Source organism: Nematostella vectensis, chromosome 5 (assembly GCF_932526225.1).
Source record: "Nematostella vectensis chromosome 5, jaNemVect1.1, whole genome shotgun sequence".
In the NCBI taxonomy this organism is placed as follows: domain Eukaryota; kingdom Metazoa; phylum Cnidaria; class Anthozoa; order Actiniaria; family Edwardsiidae; genus Nematostella; species Nematostella vectensis.
The window spans coordinates 3,030,740-3,048,462 of NC_064038.1; the positions used below are offsets into that span (position 1 = coordinate 3,030,740).

General features: G+C 42.6%; 2 protein-coding genes across 5 annotated transcripts in view; one reads left to right on the forward strand and one right to left on the reverse strand.

The window, feature by feature from the left end:
• LOC5503592 (deleted in malignant brain tumors 1 protein) overlaps window positions 1-14,488 on the reverse strand; it is a 30,972-nt gene extending 16,484 nt beyond the window's left edge. Inside the window, exons 1-9 of the mRNA XM_048727606.1 lie at window positions 14,172-14,488; window positions 8,344-9,093; window positions 7,073-7,951; window positions 5,701-6,046; window positions 4,821-5,397; window positions 3,816-3,984; window positions 1,870-2,017; window positions 1,313-1,533; window positions 591-716 (exon numbers count right to left, since the gene is read on the reverse strand). Coding sequence (XP_048583563.1) covers window positions 591-716; window positions 1,313-1,533; window positions 1,870-2,017; window positions 3,816-3,984; window positions 4,821-5,397; window positions 5,701-6,046; window positions 7,073-7,951; window positions 8,344-9,093; window positions 14,172-14,268 — 3,313 coding nt within the window. The 5' untranslated portion in view covers window positions 14,269-14,488. The remainder of the gene's footprint in view (window positions 1-590; window positions 717-1,312; window positions 1,534-1,869; window positions 2,018-3,815; window positions 3,985-4,820; window positions 5,398-5,700; window positions 6,047-7,072; window positions 7,952-8,343; window positions 9,094-14,171) is intronic.
• Window positions 14,489-14,690: 202 nt separating this feature from the next.
• Window positions 14,691-17,723, forward strand: part of LOC5503613 (nephrocystin-1) — a 31,623-nt gene continuing 28,590 nt past the window's right edge. Inside the window, exons 1-3 of one of the 4 annotated variants that reach the window (XM_048727607.1) lie at window positions 14,691-14,902; window positions 15,690-15,763; window positions 17,594-17,654. In XM_048727607.1, coding sequence (XP_048583564.1) covers window positions 14,822-14,902; window positions 15,690-15,763; window positions 17,594-17,654 — 216 coding nt within the window. In that variant the 5' untranslated portion in view covers window positions 14,691-14,821. Of the gene's footprint in view, window positions 14,903-15,689; window positions 15,764-17,593; window positions 17,655-17,723 lie in introns of those variants that run through there. The other 3 variants (XM_048727610.1, XM_048727609.1, XM_048727608.1) reach the window with 3 other exon arrangements.

Here is a 17,723-nt window from a genome sequence, read left to right on the forward strand (position 1 = left end):
AAAACGCAAGTGAGAATCGGTCAAACAAAAGCGCAAGCAAGAAAATCATTCATTTACTTTGCGCTTGCGTTCAGCGTCCGTGAAAAGATTTTTTAGGGGAGGCACGAATCATACAAGACATATGATATTTGGTGATGGTTTGAACATTAACAAGTATAAAGATGCATCGGGTTGTACAACGAGTGACGCTAAGAGTCGCGGGGATCGCAGAGCACCATAGAGAGGGGGAGAAAAGAACGGAAAAGAGAGGCGTTTAAGTTTGTAGAAATGCATGTCAACATGCGAGATATGACCCTAAAATGTGTAGTTAGTGCTAACATGTCTGGTACCCCGCTAACAAAGAGACTCGAGGGACACGGGGACTGACAGTGTTAATAATGCGAGATATGACCCTTAAAAGTGTAGTTAGTGCTAACATGTCTGGTACCCCGCTAACAAAGAGACTCGAGAGACACGGGGACTGGCAGTGTTAATAATGCGAGATACGACCCTAAAATGTGTAGTTAGTGCTAACATGTCTGGTACCCCGCTAACAAAGGGACTCGAGAGACACGGGAGGTGGAAGTTTTAATAGAACACTATAGACTTACCAATACGACCTTCAAAAGTGGAGTTAGTGCCAACAAGCCTAATGTCTGACACTCCGCTCACGATGCTATCAGCTCCACAGGTTTTCTGACACTTGTTATTATTTAGCACTTGATTTGAACCACAACCTGTTCAACCATTACACAAAATTTAAAAGAAATGTTAAGGCGAAGGCAGTGAAGTATTTGCACAGCTAAAATTTATCCCTTACAAAATATATACTCGTCAGTATTGCCCCTTTTTCTCTCGAATCAAGACGCTGTTGCATGTTTAGATAGACCACGTCTCCATTGTCATAGAAAGAACAATTTTAGCATACAAACCCCACCCCAAATGTGATCATCTAACCGCTTACGGCATTTCCTCCTCAAATGAAAACTAATACGGCCAAAACCAATAGAAGATTCAAATAGTCAGACATATCATATTTTCTACGTTGCAATTACTGTCAGAACAGATGGAACTACACTGAGAAACGATTTTTAAACCAGTGGGCAGATATTAGGGCGAACAACACCAAACCCTATACCTTACTCCTACTACGTCGATATTAAAAGGAGAAAAAATGATGAAAATATTCCGTGCTATGAACGTAATCCTGCTTTTTGGCTGTGAATATACAGCTATTTGATAAATTACCAGAGTGCAACCTTATATGAAATCAGTGTGTAAATAACAAAATAAACCACAAGAAGTGGAAAAGGTCCTTTTATCTTCTCCCTACCGGTGCAATTATCTGCTGTCCCCGAGCAAGTAAAGCAGGGCGAAGCGCACTGGACACACATTTTGTCTTGCGGGAAAAATCCTGTGCCACAGTCCTGGACACACACCATTCTCACATCCGACTTGTTCAGGAACTCCCCCGCCGCGCACTCAGTGCAGTTATCAGGGTAGACTTCACATGCTTTACAGTCGGAACTACATTTGCCACATGTTCGCGCACTCCTGAGTAAACAAAGAATAGCATCATGCTACATGTTTAAGCGATTATGGGAAAGGGAAATAACTTTGACATGCATTGACGTTTTCATATTTATACATGTTCGCGCGCTCCTGAGTAAACAAAGAATAGCATCATGCTACATGTCTACGCGATTATGGGAAAGGGAAATAACTTTGACAAGCATTGACGTTTTCATATTTATACATGTTCGCGCGCTCCTTAGGGAAAACGGCATTGACGTTTTCATATTTATACATGTTCGCGCGCTCCTGGGGAAAACGGCATTGACTGGGGAAAGAGAATTGTAAGAATTAATAGTAGTGGTAATAATGACTTACTCGTTCTTATAAAAGCCTGGCCCGCAGTTCATAATACAGTCCTGGGACGTGTCGGGACCTGCACACGTGACACCTGCATCTTCGCTGTGCTCGCAGTTCTCAATGCCCCAACCTCGATGCTTGCACTTGGACAAGGTGTTCTCATTACCTAGCGTACACGGGTACAGTTATCCAGGTCAGCATACAGCGTGAGTCAGATGCGCTACGTTAGAGATAGGAGACCTAGCGTACACTGGTACAGTTATCCAGGTCAGCATGCAGCGTGAGTCAGATGCGATAAGTTGGAGACTTTCGACGATAAGATAACATGCGCTAATTAAAGTGAGAGTTTCCATAAGAGATGATGATGGGATAAATACGAAGATGGCCAGAGTTTCCATAAGAGATGATGATGGGATAAATACGAAGATGGCAAGAGTTTCCATAAGAGATGATGATGGGATAAATACGAAGATGGCAAGAGTTTCGATGAGAGATGATGATGGGATAAATACGAAGATGGCAAGAGTTTCCATAAGAGATGATGATGGGATAAATACGAAGATGGCAAGAGTTTCGATGAGAGATGATGATGGGATAAATACGAAGATGGCAAGAGTTTCGATGAGAGATGATGATGGGATAAATACGAAGATGGCCAGAGTTTCCATAAGAGATGATGATGGGATAAATACGAAGATGGCCAGAGTTTCCATAAGTAGAGATGATGATGGGATAAATACGAAGATGGCAAGAGTTTCCATAAGAGATGATGATGGGATAAATACGAAGATGGCCAGAGTTTCCATAAGTAGAGATGATGATGGGATAAATACGAAGATGGCAAGAGTTTCCATAAGAGATGATGATGGGATAAATACGAAGATGGCAAGAGTTTCCATAAGAGATGATGATGGGATAAATACGAAGATGGCAAGAGTTTCGATGAGAGATGATGATGGGATAAATACGAAGATGGCCAGAGTTTCGATGAGAGATGATGATGGGATAAATACGAAGATGGCAAGAGTTTCGATGCGAGATGATGATGGGATAAATACGAAGATGGCCAGAGTTTCCATAAGAGATGATGATGGGATAAATACGAAGATGGCAAGAGTTTCGATGAGAGATGATGATGGGATAAATACGAAGATGGCAAGAGTTTCGATGAGAGATGATGATGGGATAAATACGAAGATGGCAAGAGTTTCGATGAGAGATGATGATGGGATAAATACGAAGATGGCCAGAGTTTCCATAAGAGATGATGATGGGATAAATACGAAGATGGCAAGAGTTTCGATGAGAGATGATGATGGGATAAATACGAAGATGGCAAGAGTTTCGATGAGAGATGATGATGGGATAAATACGAAGATGGCCAGAGTTTCGATGAGAGATGATGATGGGATAAATACGAAGATGGCAAGAGTTTCGATGAGAGATGATGATGGGATAAATACGAAATACACTAGGGGAGCTAATCACTCTCCTTCTGCTGAATAACGAGAGCGCAGATACAACTTGGTCGAGTAGAAGACATAAATGGGGCCTCAGGCAGCCAACATACGTTTAATGTCTGATCACGGAATACAGGTTTGATGTTGTTGGTTTTTTGTAGGGAGGAAAACCTGAGAACCCGGAAAATGAAACAACCAAGGAAAGGCTAAAAACAATAACTCAATTCACGTCGGAACCTGGAAATCAAACCCGGAATCCAATGGTGTAAGGCAAAGACACTACAAGGCGACGATCTGCCAACGGTACCTCTTTAAAATCAATGCGTGTTGCTAGTTCAAACATAAAACTGTGCATTTCAAAGTATTAAGAGTTATACGGGCAATTTAAAAAAAAAGCTCCTAAAATTGCGATATAAATTCTTCAGAAAGGATTAGTAAAGGATTTTTATCTACATAAAACTCAACTTAAACGGGAAGTTTATTAGGTTTCATCTCAATACGCACCTGTGCATTCGAGATCGTCCAGCCACGTGTCCCCTGTGCCACGCCCAAAATAGCCAGCTGTGTGATATGCAGTTGCGTTTCCAAAGTTGAGCATTCGGCAAATAACGGTAGCGTCACGCAAGTCAAATCCATCGTCACACACGGTACCCCACTTGTTATTGAACAACACCTGTAGGACAACACATGAATGAAATGAGTGAGGGTATGCGTGAGAGGAATACAATGAGGTCACGCAAGGCAAATCCATCGTCACAAACGGTACCCCACTTGTTATTGAACAACACCTGTAGGAAAACACATGAAGGAAATGGATGAGGGTATGCGTGAGAGGAATATAATGAGGTCACGCAAGGCAAATCCATCGTCACAAACGGTACCCCACTTGTTATTGAACAACACCTGTAGGAAAACACATGAAGGAAATGGATGAGGGTATGCGGGAGAGGAATACAATGAGATCACGCAAGGCAAATCCATCGTCACAAACGGTACCCCACTTGTTATTGAACAACACCTGGAGGACAACACATGAAGGAAATGAGTGAGGGTATGCGTGAGAGGAATACAATGAGGTCACGCAAGGCAAATCCATCGTCACAAACGGTACCCCACTTGTTACTTAACAACACTTGAAAGACAACACATGTAGGAAATGGGTGAGGGTATGCGGGAGAGGAATACAGTGAGGTCACGCAAGAGAAGTCCATCGTCACACACGGTACCCCACTTGTAACTGAACAACACCTGAAGGGCAGCACAAGCAAAAGGGAGGAATAAAGAAGGATTAGGAGAGTGGAAGGGTATGGTAGGTTTTGGCAATTCTGCTACCGCTAGTTAGATTCACAACATTAACATCGGCATCGTTTGACGCCATGTTGAATTGCTTTCATCGTCCCAGCATACTGTTCGTTTATCAACTCGACCCAATCCCCCGCGAGACGTAAGAATAGCGAGTGGTCGAGAGACTCTGACACGCCGTTTAATCTAGGCCTAAACTGAACTTACCTCAACGCGGCCTTGAAGTGACGTCTTGCCATTCACTAGCCGGATGCCGTGGGTGGGTGCGGGTTTGTAGCCAGCCCCGCAGTCTGCCTGGCACTTGTTGCCCAAACGGAAGTTCGGCGGCTGGCAAGATGTACACTTAGTGCTACTTTCCTCACAGGTGGCGCAATTAGAATCGCACTTCAAACATTTCGTCTGCGCGCCATTCAGGTAATAACCCGGGCCGCAATCTTTCAGACACTGGTTGGTACCATTGAGGTAGTACCCGGATGCACACTTGAGGCACTTGGTACCCGTATCTACACACGTGGCGCATGACTGGTCGCACATCTGACACAAGGTGTCCCTGGCGTACTGGCCGTCAGGGCACTTTTCCGCGCATCTGCGTATGCCCGGGCCCTTACACCGTATGGCGACGTCCTCGTTGTGGTTGCAGTTGGTTTCGCCCCACTTCCGGTGTCGGCACTGCTGCAGGGACGTCTCTCCCCCGATACACCACATGTCGTCCAGCCAGATACGACCCGTGCCTTTCGCGATCGTACCCAGCGGTTTGAGCGCTGGCTCACCAAGATTCAGCTGTCTGTTGAAAGAGACAACAGGTATCTCGAGCATGCTCGAAATTTCGATGGAAATTTCTACATAAATACTATATTTATTCAAACAGAATAGGCATGGAATATCATAAGGACTTTAAAAAAAATGCCGTCTTGGCATGGTTATACTCGCTCTAACTCGCTCGCATAATGTTTCAGGGGATGGTGCAGTAAGAGAGACTTTTTGAGAATCTAAACGAACATGATCCAATAAGATTATTCCCACCTCCTAGTTGCCAGGAGCTCGCATTTATGATAAAACCACAGGTAGCCCGAGGCTCAATACATACCTACAGACCACAGTGGTCTCCTTGGAATCCCAACTATCATCGCAGACAGTGCCCCACTCGCCATTGTAGAAGACCTCAACTCTGCCCTCTAAATAGTCCGAACCATTGACTAGCCGAATGGTGGCCGAGCCAATGCGATCGAGGACGGGCACCGATACTTGGTCAGCGGTACAGTTATTGTTGCATGCGTTGTTTTGGAAAACTTTCGGGGGCTTGCAGGACGTGCATCGGGGCTTGCCGAGCGACGCTTCGTACACACATCGGAAGCACTCGGAGGGGCACGCGAGGCACGTGTTATTGCCGGCGTATTGATAAAACTCTTCGCCGCAGTCAGACACACACTTTCCTGTGTATCCGCAATAAAATTAGTGATAATATAGGTCAAGCTCGCATTTTTAACAGGAAAATAAATAAAACTCGAAACACGCAAGTCACGTGTACGTTGGTACAAGTCAAGTCCAAACGCCGTCTTGTTTCACGTCTTACCCGAGTTTTTGTACAAGTCGGGTCCACACGTTGTCTTGTCCCTATCTCTTACCTGACTTCTCGTTCAAGTCGGGTCCACACGTTGTCTTGTCCCTATCTCTCACCTGACTTCTCGTTCAAGTCGTGTGCACACGTTGTCTTGTCCTTATCTCTTACCTGACTTCTTGTACAAGTCGGGTCCACACGTTGTCTTGTCCCTATCTCATACCTGACTTCTCGTTCAAGTCGGGTCCACACGCGGTTTTGTCCCTATCTCTTACCTGACTTCTTGTTCAAGTCGGGTCCACACGTTGTCTTGTCCCTATCTCTTACCTGACTTCTCGTACAAGTCGGGTCCACACGTTTTCTTGTCCCTATCTCTTATCTGACTTCTCGTTCAAGTCGGGTCCACACGTTGTCTTGTCCCTATCTCTTACCTGACTTCTCGTTCAAGTCGGGTCCACACGTTGTCTTGTCCCTATCTCTTACCTGACTTCTCGTTCAAGTCGGGTCCACACGCGGTTTTGTCCCTATCTCTTACCTGACTTCTTGTTCAAGTCGGGTCCACACGTTGTCTTGTCCCTATCTCTTACCTGACTTCTCGTTCAAGTCGGGTCCACACGTTGTCTTGTCCCTATCTCTTACCTGACTTCTCGTACAAGTCGGGTCCACACGTTGTCTTATCCCTATCTCTTACCTGACTTCTTGTACAAGTCGGGTCCACACGTTGTCTTGTCCCTATCTCTTACCTGACTTCTCGTTCAAGTCGGGTCCACACGTTGTCTTGTCCCTATCTCTTTCCTGACTTCTCGTTCAAGTCGGGTACACATGCTGTCTTGTCTCTCATATCTTACCTGACTTCTTGTACAAGTCGGGTGCACATGCTGTCTTGTCTCTCATATCTTACCTGACTTCTCGTACAAGTCGGGTGCACACGTGTCCATGCACTCGCCGTCCTTGAGAGCACGCGGTGCAACGCACGACGAGCAGTTCCTACCATTGGGCCCATTCGCGCACGTCACGCACACACTCGTGTCGCACGGAGAGCACTCACGAGTCACGGTATTGCCGTACTGTGCCGCCGTACACTGTGTCACGCAACTGTTCTTCAATAGGAACTTGGGTGCGGAGCATTTTGTGCATCGCTGACTGGTGCCTATGCATGCTGCGCACTGGCTTGAGCACTTCTTACAGATATCCAAGTCGTTCTTGTAATATCCTTCTTGGCAACTTCGTCTACACGTGTTGCTCATTGGGCTTCCTGTTTGCGGGCCTGAGCAGATGACTCCGGCGTCATTCACGTGGTAGCATTCGGAATTCCAGTGCATTTGCTTCATGGGACAGTCAAAGATGTTGCTCTCCCCACCCGTGCAGTAAAGCTTGTCTACCCAAATGCGGCCCTTTCCTGCGCCGAATCCCGCATTTCGTACCGACTTGATCGCGCGTCCCATGCCCAACTGTCGACACACGACTGTCGCTTCACGGAAGTCGAAAGTCTCGTCACAGATGGTGAGCCAGTCGTCACCACGAAGCACCTCCACGCGCCCTTCGTACGGGGAGCTCCGCTTACCACTCAGCCGCAAGGTCGCATACTCTATCACGTGGGTCTTACCGCAGTCGAGTAGGCACGTGTTGTTGAACAGATAGCGATCGGGAGTGAATGGACAGCTCGTGCAGTTGGAGGGGTTCCCGGAGCACGTTCGGCAAATAGGATCGCACCTGAGACACTTGCGGCTAGTGGCATCACCATAGTAACCGTCACCGCACACGTCAAGGCATTTGTTACCTAGGCGATTGGCATACAGAGAGTTAGTCTATGCACATGAAATAACGAAAATCTATTTTTTGACATGAGACGCCAGCCTTATGTTGTTTTACAAAAGGAGCGAAGGCATGGGCGAATTTAGTCAGCTCCTAGGCGTTACCAGAATATGTTGAATCAAAACCAAGCGGAGATTTACATGGTAAATACTGATAGTACACTGAACAGACAACCAAATCACTCACACACCTAACAAACAAATATGGATTTTATAGTCTTGCAAGTACTGTACATTCGCGGTAACGCGGTAACACGAACCCTCGCGAAAACTCGTACCCTCGCGGTAACCCAAACCCTCGCGGTAACACACATGTTCTTGGATTTAAAGACATTTTCAGTCTTCTCAAATGACTCACCTGATAAAAATAAAGGTTTGTCGCATGTCAAACACGAATCCGAAGAGTTCGCGCATGTCAAACACGAACTATCACACGTGTCGCACTTCTGTCGCCCGGCTACGAGGTAGTACCCAGCCCCACACGACCTCACGCATCGCCTGGTTAAATCGGGTCCACTGCATCGTACGCCGACGTCCTCAAAATGGCCGCAACCGTTATGTTCCCAAGGCGCATGCGCACAAGCATCTAACCGAGTCTCGTTTCCATTGCAGGCGACTCCACTCAAATGAATTTTCTGCGATGGGGAGCCCTGTCCCATTCCTGCCATAGTAACGGCCTCTAGGGCCTCCCCAAGCATGAGCTCACGGCACACTACAGAGGCGTCGAGAATGTCCCAACCGTCGTCGCAAACAGTGCCCCAGGAACCAAATTTGTACACCTCCAGGCGCCCCTCGAATTGGGTCTGCCCTCCTATGAGTCTCATGTTACGCAAGGGCGGCCCCTGGCTCAGGGTCCCCGCCCTGCAGAGAGCGAGGCAAACGCCATCGCTCAAATAATAAGGATTCAAGCAGCTCGTGCAAATATCGTTCCGCGTGCCATCAGAGCACGTTCTGCATTGCTTGGAGCACTCTTCGCAGGTCCATGTTTTGATGTTCCCATAGAGGCCGGGCCCACAACGCTTGACGCAGAAAAGGTCTTTGGCAAAAGTACCCTTGGGACATGTAGTCCCATGCACAAGCGACCTTTTTTGTCGGAAACTTGGCTCATCTAAAAAGTAAAACAATTTGAAAAAATATTAAACAAGAAAAATAATAAACACAAAACAAGAAGGGAAAGATGCATTTTCGCAAACATGCTTCGCGGTCCGAAGAAAGAGAGCGCTTGATCCTAGAGCATGCTCCTACTACACAAACGTTAGTAATGGATCGTAGAGCATGCTTCTACTACACAAACGTTAGTAATGGATCGTAGAGCATGCTTCTACTACACAAACGTTAGTAATGGATCGTAGAGCATGCTTCTACTACACAAACGTTAGTAATGGATCGTAGAGCATGCTTCTACTACACAAACGTTAGTAATGGATCGTAGAGCATGCTTCTACTACACAAACGTTAGTAATGGATCGTAGAGCATGCTTCTACTACACAAACGTTAGTAATGGATCCTAGAGCATGCTTCTACTACACAAACGTTAGTAATGGATCGTAGAGCATGCTTCTACTACACAAACGTTAGTAATGGATCGTAGAGCATGCTTCTACTACACAAACGTTAGTAATGGATCGTAGAGCATGCTTCTACTACACAAACGTTAGTAATGGATCCTAGAGCATGCTTCTACTACACAAACGTTAGTAATGGATCGTAGAGCATGCTTCTACTACACAAACGTTAGTAATGGATCGTAGAGCATGCTTCTACTACACAAACGTTAGTAATGGATCGTAGAGCATGCTTCTACTACACAAACGTTAGTAATGGATCGTAGAGCATGCTTCTACTACACAAACGTTAGTAATGGATCGTAGAGCATGCTTCTACTACACAAACGTTAGTAATGGATCGTAGAGCATGCTTCTACTACACAAACGTTAGTAATGGATCCTAGAGCATGCTTCTACTACACAAACGTTAGTAATGGATCGTAGAGCATGCTTCTACTACACAAACGTTAGTAATGGATCGTAGAGCATGCTTCTACTACAAAAACGTTAGTAATGGTAGCCGCGAATTATGAAGATGCCAAATATAAGGATATCAATGGAAAAACTATAATATAAATATAATTTATGAATTTAAAATAAAATTTCTAACAAGTTTAAATCGTGATTTGCCTAAATCATCGTGATTAATAGAGGCCAATCACACCGCCATTTCACCCCTGCACAATACCGGGGGCTAAAAATCCATTTCCATCGGCCAATTCAAGCAAGTAACTAAGGAACTTTAAATCAAGTATTATTGATGATTAGACTTCAGTCATGGGTGTTTATTTTTAAAATTTTCTTGCAAAAGCCCTTGCAATGAGCTTTTTGTTAAATTCACTATGGCGGAGTGAAAAAACAGAATTACTAATAATAGTAATGGCCAAGCCTAAAAATAATCTTAAAAGTGCTATATCTATTCGCTGAGAGGTCGACCCCTCGTTGGAGGCGTATTGATTACAGTGATAATGTGGTCATAATTGCATTTTCGTGATCCACTAGAGTCTGGAGGCCCAAATGAGATAAGTTATTTTTTTAAGCACTTGAACCTTGAAGAGAATTAATAGCCTTGGTTAGGCAAGCTATTAGTTGCCTCTATAAACAGTGAAGTCGAGATATGCGTAGGAGATGTCGAAGTATGGATATTCATTCAATACGACGATGTCGAAGTATGGATATTAATTCAATATTAGTTAAACACACCTAAACTACGCTGCGAATAGAGAATATTACCGCCATTCTTCGCGTCCTTTGGTATTCATAGACAATTAGCCTAATGCAACCAACACCAACATTGACCAGCACTACCGGCACCTCCAATGCAAATGTTGGTATGTCCCCGTAAACTTCTTCATTACATAACCTTATAACATGATGCGCAGAACAGAGGCAGCATTGTGGGGCCAGCAATGTTGGCTGTTTTGGCCATCAATGCACGCACTTTTTGAGCGGAATTTAAGAAAAATTTGTGTTAGTCGCTTAAAAACGGCACTCAAGAAGTGGATAAAGAAACAGATTATCAACTGCCGCTAACACATGCAGTTGGTCGTAACGATTCAGACAATGTATTTGGAGGAATTTGAAAAAATATTACCCTTACCGTTGATAAGCGAGCTTGAACCTACTAAACAAATGAAGGAAAATAACAGAAATAGCATGTGTACCGTCGATAACGAGTGTGGGCGCCTTGCTTCAAACATATTTCATCACACCCAAGTCGCTATAAAGCCTTATAGACAGTAACTCGATCATGAAAAATCGATTTGTGTTTCAGCAAGGTCATAAAGGTTAAAAACACAGAGAAAGACGTCTTTACAACCGCCGTAGCGCTCATTGATTAAAAGCAGTAAAAAGACACTTACGGTCGGTTTGCTTTTCAAGCATGCAGCCTACTTATAGCTATTTTGAGTCGCTGGTAAGCTGTGAAATTCACGTCCTTTGTCACTTCTCGCTGTTGTCGCTGTTGTCTTCCTTATCATCACGACATTGGGTACTTGTTATTACACTTGCGAGCAAGCGTGCATCGTGTTCTTGTGCGAGAGCAGAGAAGGAAGAGAACAGGCAAATAGAAGTCTATTACCCCAGCCGCATTTACCGTTAATACTCGCTTTACATTAAACTCCAAAAAAACTTCTCTCCCCTTCCCCAATATCGTCGAATTACCGCTTATTTGGGGGAGCCACTTATTACAAAAACAGTTTCTTCTCTAGATAAAAAAATTGCTTTTTAACATAGTGCAAAGACTAAAAAATCCTACAAGAACCACAGCAATACAACCTTACAATAATAAAATGCTGTGTCTTGTATTGCTGCCAATTACTGTTACTTCCCTTCTTTAGCGCACAATCCCCCTTGTCAGCGAAGATTTAAGTGCAAAACGGCAAGGCGCTTATTCAGGGAGGCGCTTATTCAAGGGAGGATCTAATTTGGGCATGGCGCTGTTCTAGGGAGGAACTTAAGCAATTACAGTTAGCAACCATATGCCGAAATCTTGGAAAAATGAGTTCAGGAGCAACTCACAGGGAGCTTACAGCTATGACATATGTACTACAATGAGCCTTTTCACAGACTGGCTTTTTTTGAGACAGAGAATAAATTAGAAACATGTATGTGCCTTACAAAAAATGAACTCTCCAAAACATGGCTGCAAATTTACCTTGTGTGAGTGGACGTTTTCCACCCAAAGACTACTGATTTTTCCCAGATAACAAAGTATTTTAAGAAGTGACAAAAAGGCAAGAATAATCATTTTAGTGCTTCTCTTGCAGTCTAATGCTTGAACTTTTAAAGAAGGACAGTCACGCCGCCATTTTATGCTCCCGCTCAATGGGAGTCACACAAAGCATCCATATCTATTTGCTAATTCAAGCGAGTAACCAAGATATTCTCAATCAAATATTGTCAATAATGTATCAGACATAAATTGGCGGTTTCTTTTTAAGTTTACTTGCAAATAAACCGTTAATAATTTTCAATCATAAACAATAACAAAGTGTGGTTGATCGACGTTGTTTAAATTTGCAATTAAAATCAAGAGGCTACAGCAATGAATTTGCTTAGAATTGCAATAGGGGTCTTAGGCTAAAGCATCATGTGACTGTTTGTGTGGCAAACTAGCGCGGGCTCAGGCTTTAAGCAGCAAAATAACAGCAACAAAAAGAAACTTATTCAGAGCTTAAGAAAAAAAATATTTCTTTCAGAAAGGGTTTTAATTTCTTTAAAGATTTTATTTATTCATCATTCTCTGGTGTGACGGGCGCAGTCATTTCTGATTTTTTTGTTTAATTATTATGTTTTGTTTAATTATTTTGTTTAAGGAGCACGACCCAACTTAATTATTTTGAAGTCAGTACATCTATTTTAAGGAGTGCAGGGAACTTCTGCGTCTGTTTTGTTTTGTTTATTACAATAAGCATCAGAATCTAGTAAATACAATATGTGACAAGGCTCTCACCCCAGGCAGGATTTTCTAGCAAGAGTGAAGTTTGGAGCCAACTCTAAGCCCAAAAAACCTACAATTTTACATAACAAAGAAATATTTTTTTATGACATATTATTCCCACACAATTATATTTCAGTTTTTGTGTTGCACATGAAGCAAGATGCTTTTAGTTAAATAAACTCATAACAATTTGAGGCAAATACGAACAATTAGAAAAACAACATTATATAAATGTCTCAGTTGAGACACAATTTTTAAAAACATGTTCTATCATCATAACCGTTCTATTGCATTAATGAGGGTCACATGTTAGAGTGATAGTGTGTTTAGAAATTCATTTACATAACACAATGATGGAATGGAGTAGGACAATAGGAATATATTGAATCAGGAAACAGCCTCTCCATGCAATTATCTAAAATACAAATATCACTATAAAGTATGAATCCTGAAGCCTGCCATTCAATAGCAAATCCTGTACAAAATGTCATTGTGATTGACGTTTGAAAATATTTGTACATTGCTTTAAGCCCCAGAGATGTTGTATAATCGCTAACATAATAACTACTTTATCGCCAACGGTAGCTAAAACAATTAATTAATTTTTAGTCAATTGAGACTATGAGACCACTTATAATTTCAAAATAGGTAACCCAGCATTACGTGCCATCGCCTACTTGTTATCACTTCCAAATCAAAGAAAAGTATTTTCAAGTCGCAAGAAGTTGATTCAATCAATATGACTGAAATTTAGCCGATTACTTTAAGACTGTTGGAATAATTAGGATTCCTGGGCACATTTGCTAGGCATTAAAAGTGTATGATTGCTCTTTTGATATTTTATTTGCGCGGCAACTTTGTTTTAAGTGGAAACTTTGAACGAGAATGCGATTTCCGTACACTGCTCATTAGCAATAAATTGGGACTTGTAATAGCATATTATTGATTTGAAGGCAGTTTAAATCGACTCTGTTCAAAGTCAAACACAGAGTAAATGTTGAGCCGGGGATCTAGCGATAGAGATGTACCTGGATGGATCTTTAAAATGGGGCTGAAACCCCCTAAAGAGTTGGAAATCAGCCATAACAAAGCCTTCACAACTTGCGAAGAACAACAATCAGCCGGAAATACAACGCAGTAATTCCGCTTCAATCGATTTTTTTGTGAAAAACTGTAATGCTCGGATAAAGTCTTACCTGGAAGGTCTGCAGAAACAATCCAAATTTCACAGACGGCAAACCAGATAAAAAACCAGGCTGCGAAAGGCATACGAAGGGACTCCATTTTGTTCATCGGTACAGCGGTTTTCAAAGATAGTCACTCATCAAAATTCAGCCCCTCTGCCTAAATGACCACGTGCCTCAGAGATAAACAAAGATTGCAAAGTGTGCACCTTCCAAATTGTTCAATGGTTGTTAATTTTCAATTCCAATTCAGGTTTGACGGGTTTTACTCGTGTCTGGTTCTTCGCTCGCGAGAAAAGTCGCATCGACCGTCTCCAGCCCTCTCAGAGCTCAAGGGCCGTCTGGACGGATATGACATCATTATTAGACAACAATTTTTAAAAATAAATTTCCTTGTATTTCTACTACTACCTCGGGCCCTAACATAGCAGCCATGAATTAGATAAATTATGTTATCTGGAAAAAATATTTTTTTGTCGTTATATGATGTGATTTTCCTATTGTTATTTTTTGCTCGGTCTACCTGCTTTTTCTTGTGACCGCGAGAGACTGAATCCCACAGCACCAACATTTTGAAGTTTGTTTGTAAGTTTTCACTTGGTACACTTTACATTACTTATGCTATAATAAACGACAGTCCGACAACGATAGCTACACAAAAAATGTCTCGAGAATCTTTGGTCGTCAAGGAAGAGACTTCTCTACAGAAACTGCAGAAGAAACTGTCTACTTTGGTAGAGAAGGTACGGTTGTTGTTTTGGGACGTTTATTCTCATTTAGCTAAACTTCGTTTGGGCTTCCTCATAAGTTAATGTTTTATAAATTTCTTTATAAATACCTCGTTCTTTAGAAATAACTGTCTATTTTGGCAGAGAAGGTTTGTTTTTTTTTGTTTTTGGGACGTTTGAATTTAAATGCGTGATATGTTTCGAGTTCAATTCTAAAAATGCTCCACGAATTCCTATGTCGTCTGTTTTTAAGCTGGCAGGGAAGGGAGCGGGGGAGGGGCGTTTAATAGAGGGGGCGTTTATTAGAGAGAGGCGTTCATTACAAACTTGTAAGCTTAAGGGGGGGGGGGCGTTCATTAGATCAGTGGCCTTCTTTTGATAGGGGGCATTTATTAGGTCATTTACGGTACATGGGCTTTAAAGAGGCATGTCCCCCCCCTCCACAAAAGTAAAAGGTCCACTTCTGATGCACAATGAAAATTGCTGAAAAACACATAAGAAAGCTGTGTTACTAATAATGTGAAAAGCCCCTTTCCCAACCATGATTCACCCCATAAAAGCTTTTTCAAAAGTTTCCTGGGTAAGGACAGGCTGGTTTTTCATTGGTTGAAGCTGTGAGGTTTGTCATCACCTATGTGTGTGACTGAGAATAAACAACAGGTATGTACACAGGGTGCAAACGCAACCCCCTTGTCGGCCAAATAATATGCTTTTTCCATATGATACCAATAATTGCACCCCCCCCCCCCCCCCCTCAGCCAATCCTGGGTACATGCCTGAACAACATAAATTTTTACTTTAGGTCGATAAGTTCACAGACAGCCTTGATGCTAGCCATTCTTTATCCTCGCCTGAGAGAAAACAAGATTACAATGTGTAAGTATTACCCATAGACAGTCATGGGGGCCCGAAAAATCAACCCAAGGCTGATTTATTTTATGTTGAACTCCTGTCTGAAATCTTTAAACTGTAAAGCTTCAACCTTTTTTTAGACTTGTTTCCCTGTGTCAGGGGTAGTGATGGGTAAATCCGAGACATGCCAAGGCACCCAGACCCGCATTTCAGAATCCGAGCCCGAGACTTGTCAAATTTCGGAATTTGATCCCGAGCTTGTTTTGGGATAACTTGCTCGAGGTATGTCAAGAACATCAGTTGAGAAAAGAATTACAATACAATCAAGTGTGACAATACCCCTAGCATGGTGCAAAATCAAAGACTCTGCGGTCGCATTTAAAGCAGAGACTCCGAGACTAGAAAAAAAGACTCCAAGATCCTTAAATTTTGAACAAAAAAGACTTCAAGACTTGCGTAAAAAACGCTGGCATTGCCAAATTTTTGCAAGACTTTCGAAATTACGAGGTACCCATCACTACCCTTTATATCAAGGATACCCATCACTACCCTTTATATCAAGGATACCCATCACTACCCTTTATATCAAGGATACCCATCACTACCCTTTATATCAAGGATACCCATCACTACCCTTTATATCAAGGATACCCATCACTACCCTTTATATCAAGGATACCCATCACTACCCTTTATATCAAGGATACCCATCACTACCCTTTATATCAAGGATACCCATCACTACCCTTTATATCAAGGATACCCATCACTACCCTTTATATCAAGGATACCCATCAGTACCCTTTATATCAAGGATACCCATCACTACCCTTTATATCAAGGATACCCATCACTACCCTTTATATCAAGGATACCCATCACTACCTTTTATATCAAGGATACCCATCACTACCCTTTATATCAAGGATACCCATCAGTACCCTTTATATCAAGGATACCCATCACTACCTTTTATATCAAGGATACCCATCACTACCCTTTATATCAAGGATACCCATCACTACCCTTTATATCAAGGATACCCATCAGTACCCTTTATATCAAGGATACCCATCACTACCCTTTATATCAAGGATACCCATCACTACCCTTTATATCAAGGATACCCATCACTACCTTTTATATCAAGGATACCCATCACTACCCTTTATATCAAGGATACCCATCACTACCCTTTATATCAAGGATACCCATCAGTACCCTTTATATCAAGGATACCCATCACTACCCTTTATATCAAGGATACCCATCACTACCCTTTATATCAAGGATACCCATCACTACCCTTTATATCAAGGATACCCATCACTACCCTTTATATCAAGGATACCCATCACTACCCTTTATATCAAGGATACCCATCACTACCCTTTATATCAAGGATGCATCCTAGCATAAAAAAAGTCTAAGGTTTTGTGATTACCCTGATAATAAAGATTGCTTTTTAGTGTCCAAGGGTTGTGTGTGCCCTCCTTGACCCAATTGTCTGTAGCTTGTCTGTAGTTTTCTGCTGCATGCAATACTTTGAATTGCATAACCTTTTCGCTGGCCAATATGTGAATACTTACTTATTCTATGATAAAATTTATGATTGCTACAGATACATGAGCTGCAAAAAGAGGAAAAATTACCAGGTTCATCCCCTGTGCATATGCCCCTGCTGATTTTTAGAATTGTTCAAGCCTAAAAGCCGTTAAATTGCAATCAATCAAGTAATAATCCAACAGTTATGATACTGATTGGAATTGTCAAGAATTAATGGGAGTGCAACCCAAATTAGTGTTGCTCTCAGTTTGCAGTAATTGTTAAGCCGCCTGGTGTGTTTTACTGCAGATGCGGCCGGCTGATAAAAGACATTGCCCTGCTGGAAAATGAGCTGAATTCACTTCAGATGGTATTGTGCAATTCTTTGTATGGGAAGAGGGGGGGGGGGGGGGGGGGGGGGAATAGGTGGTGAATAAAA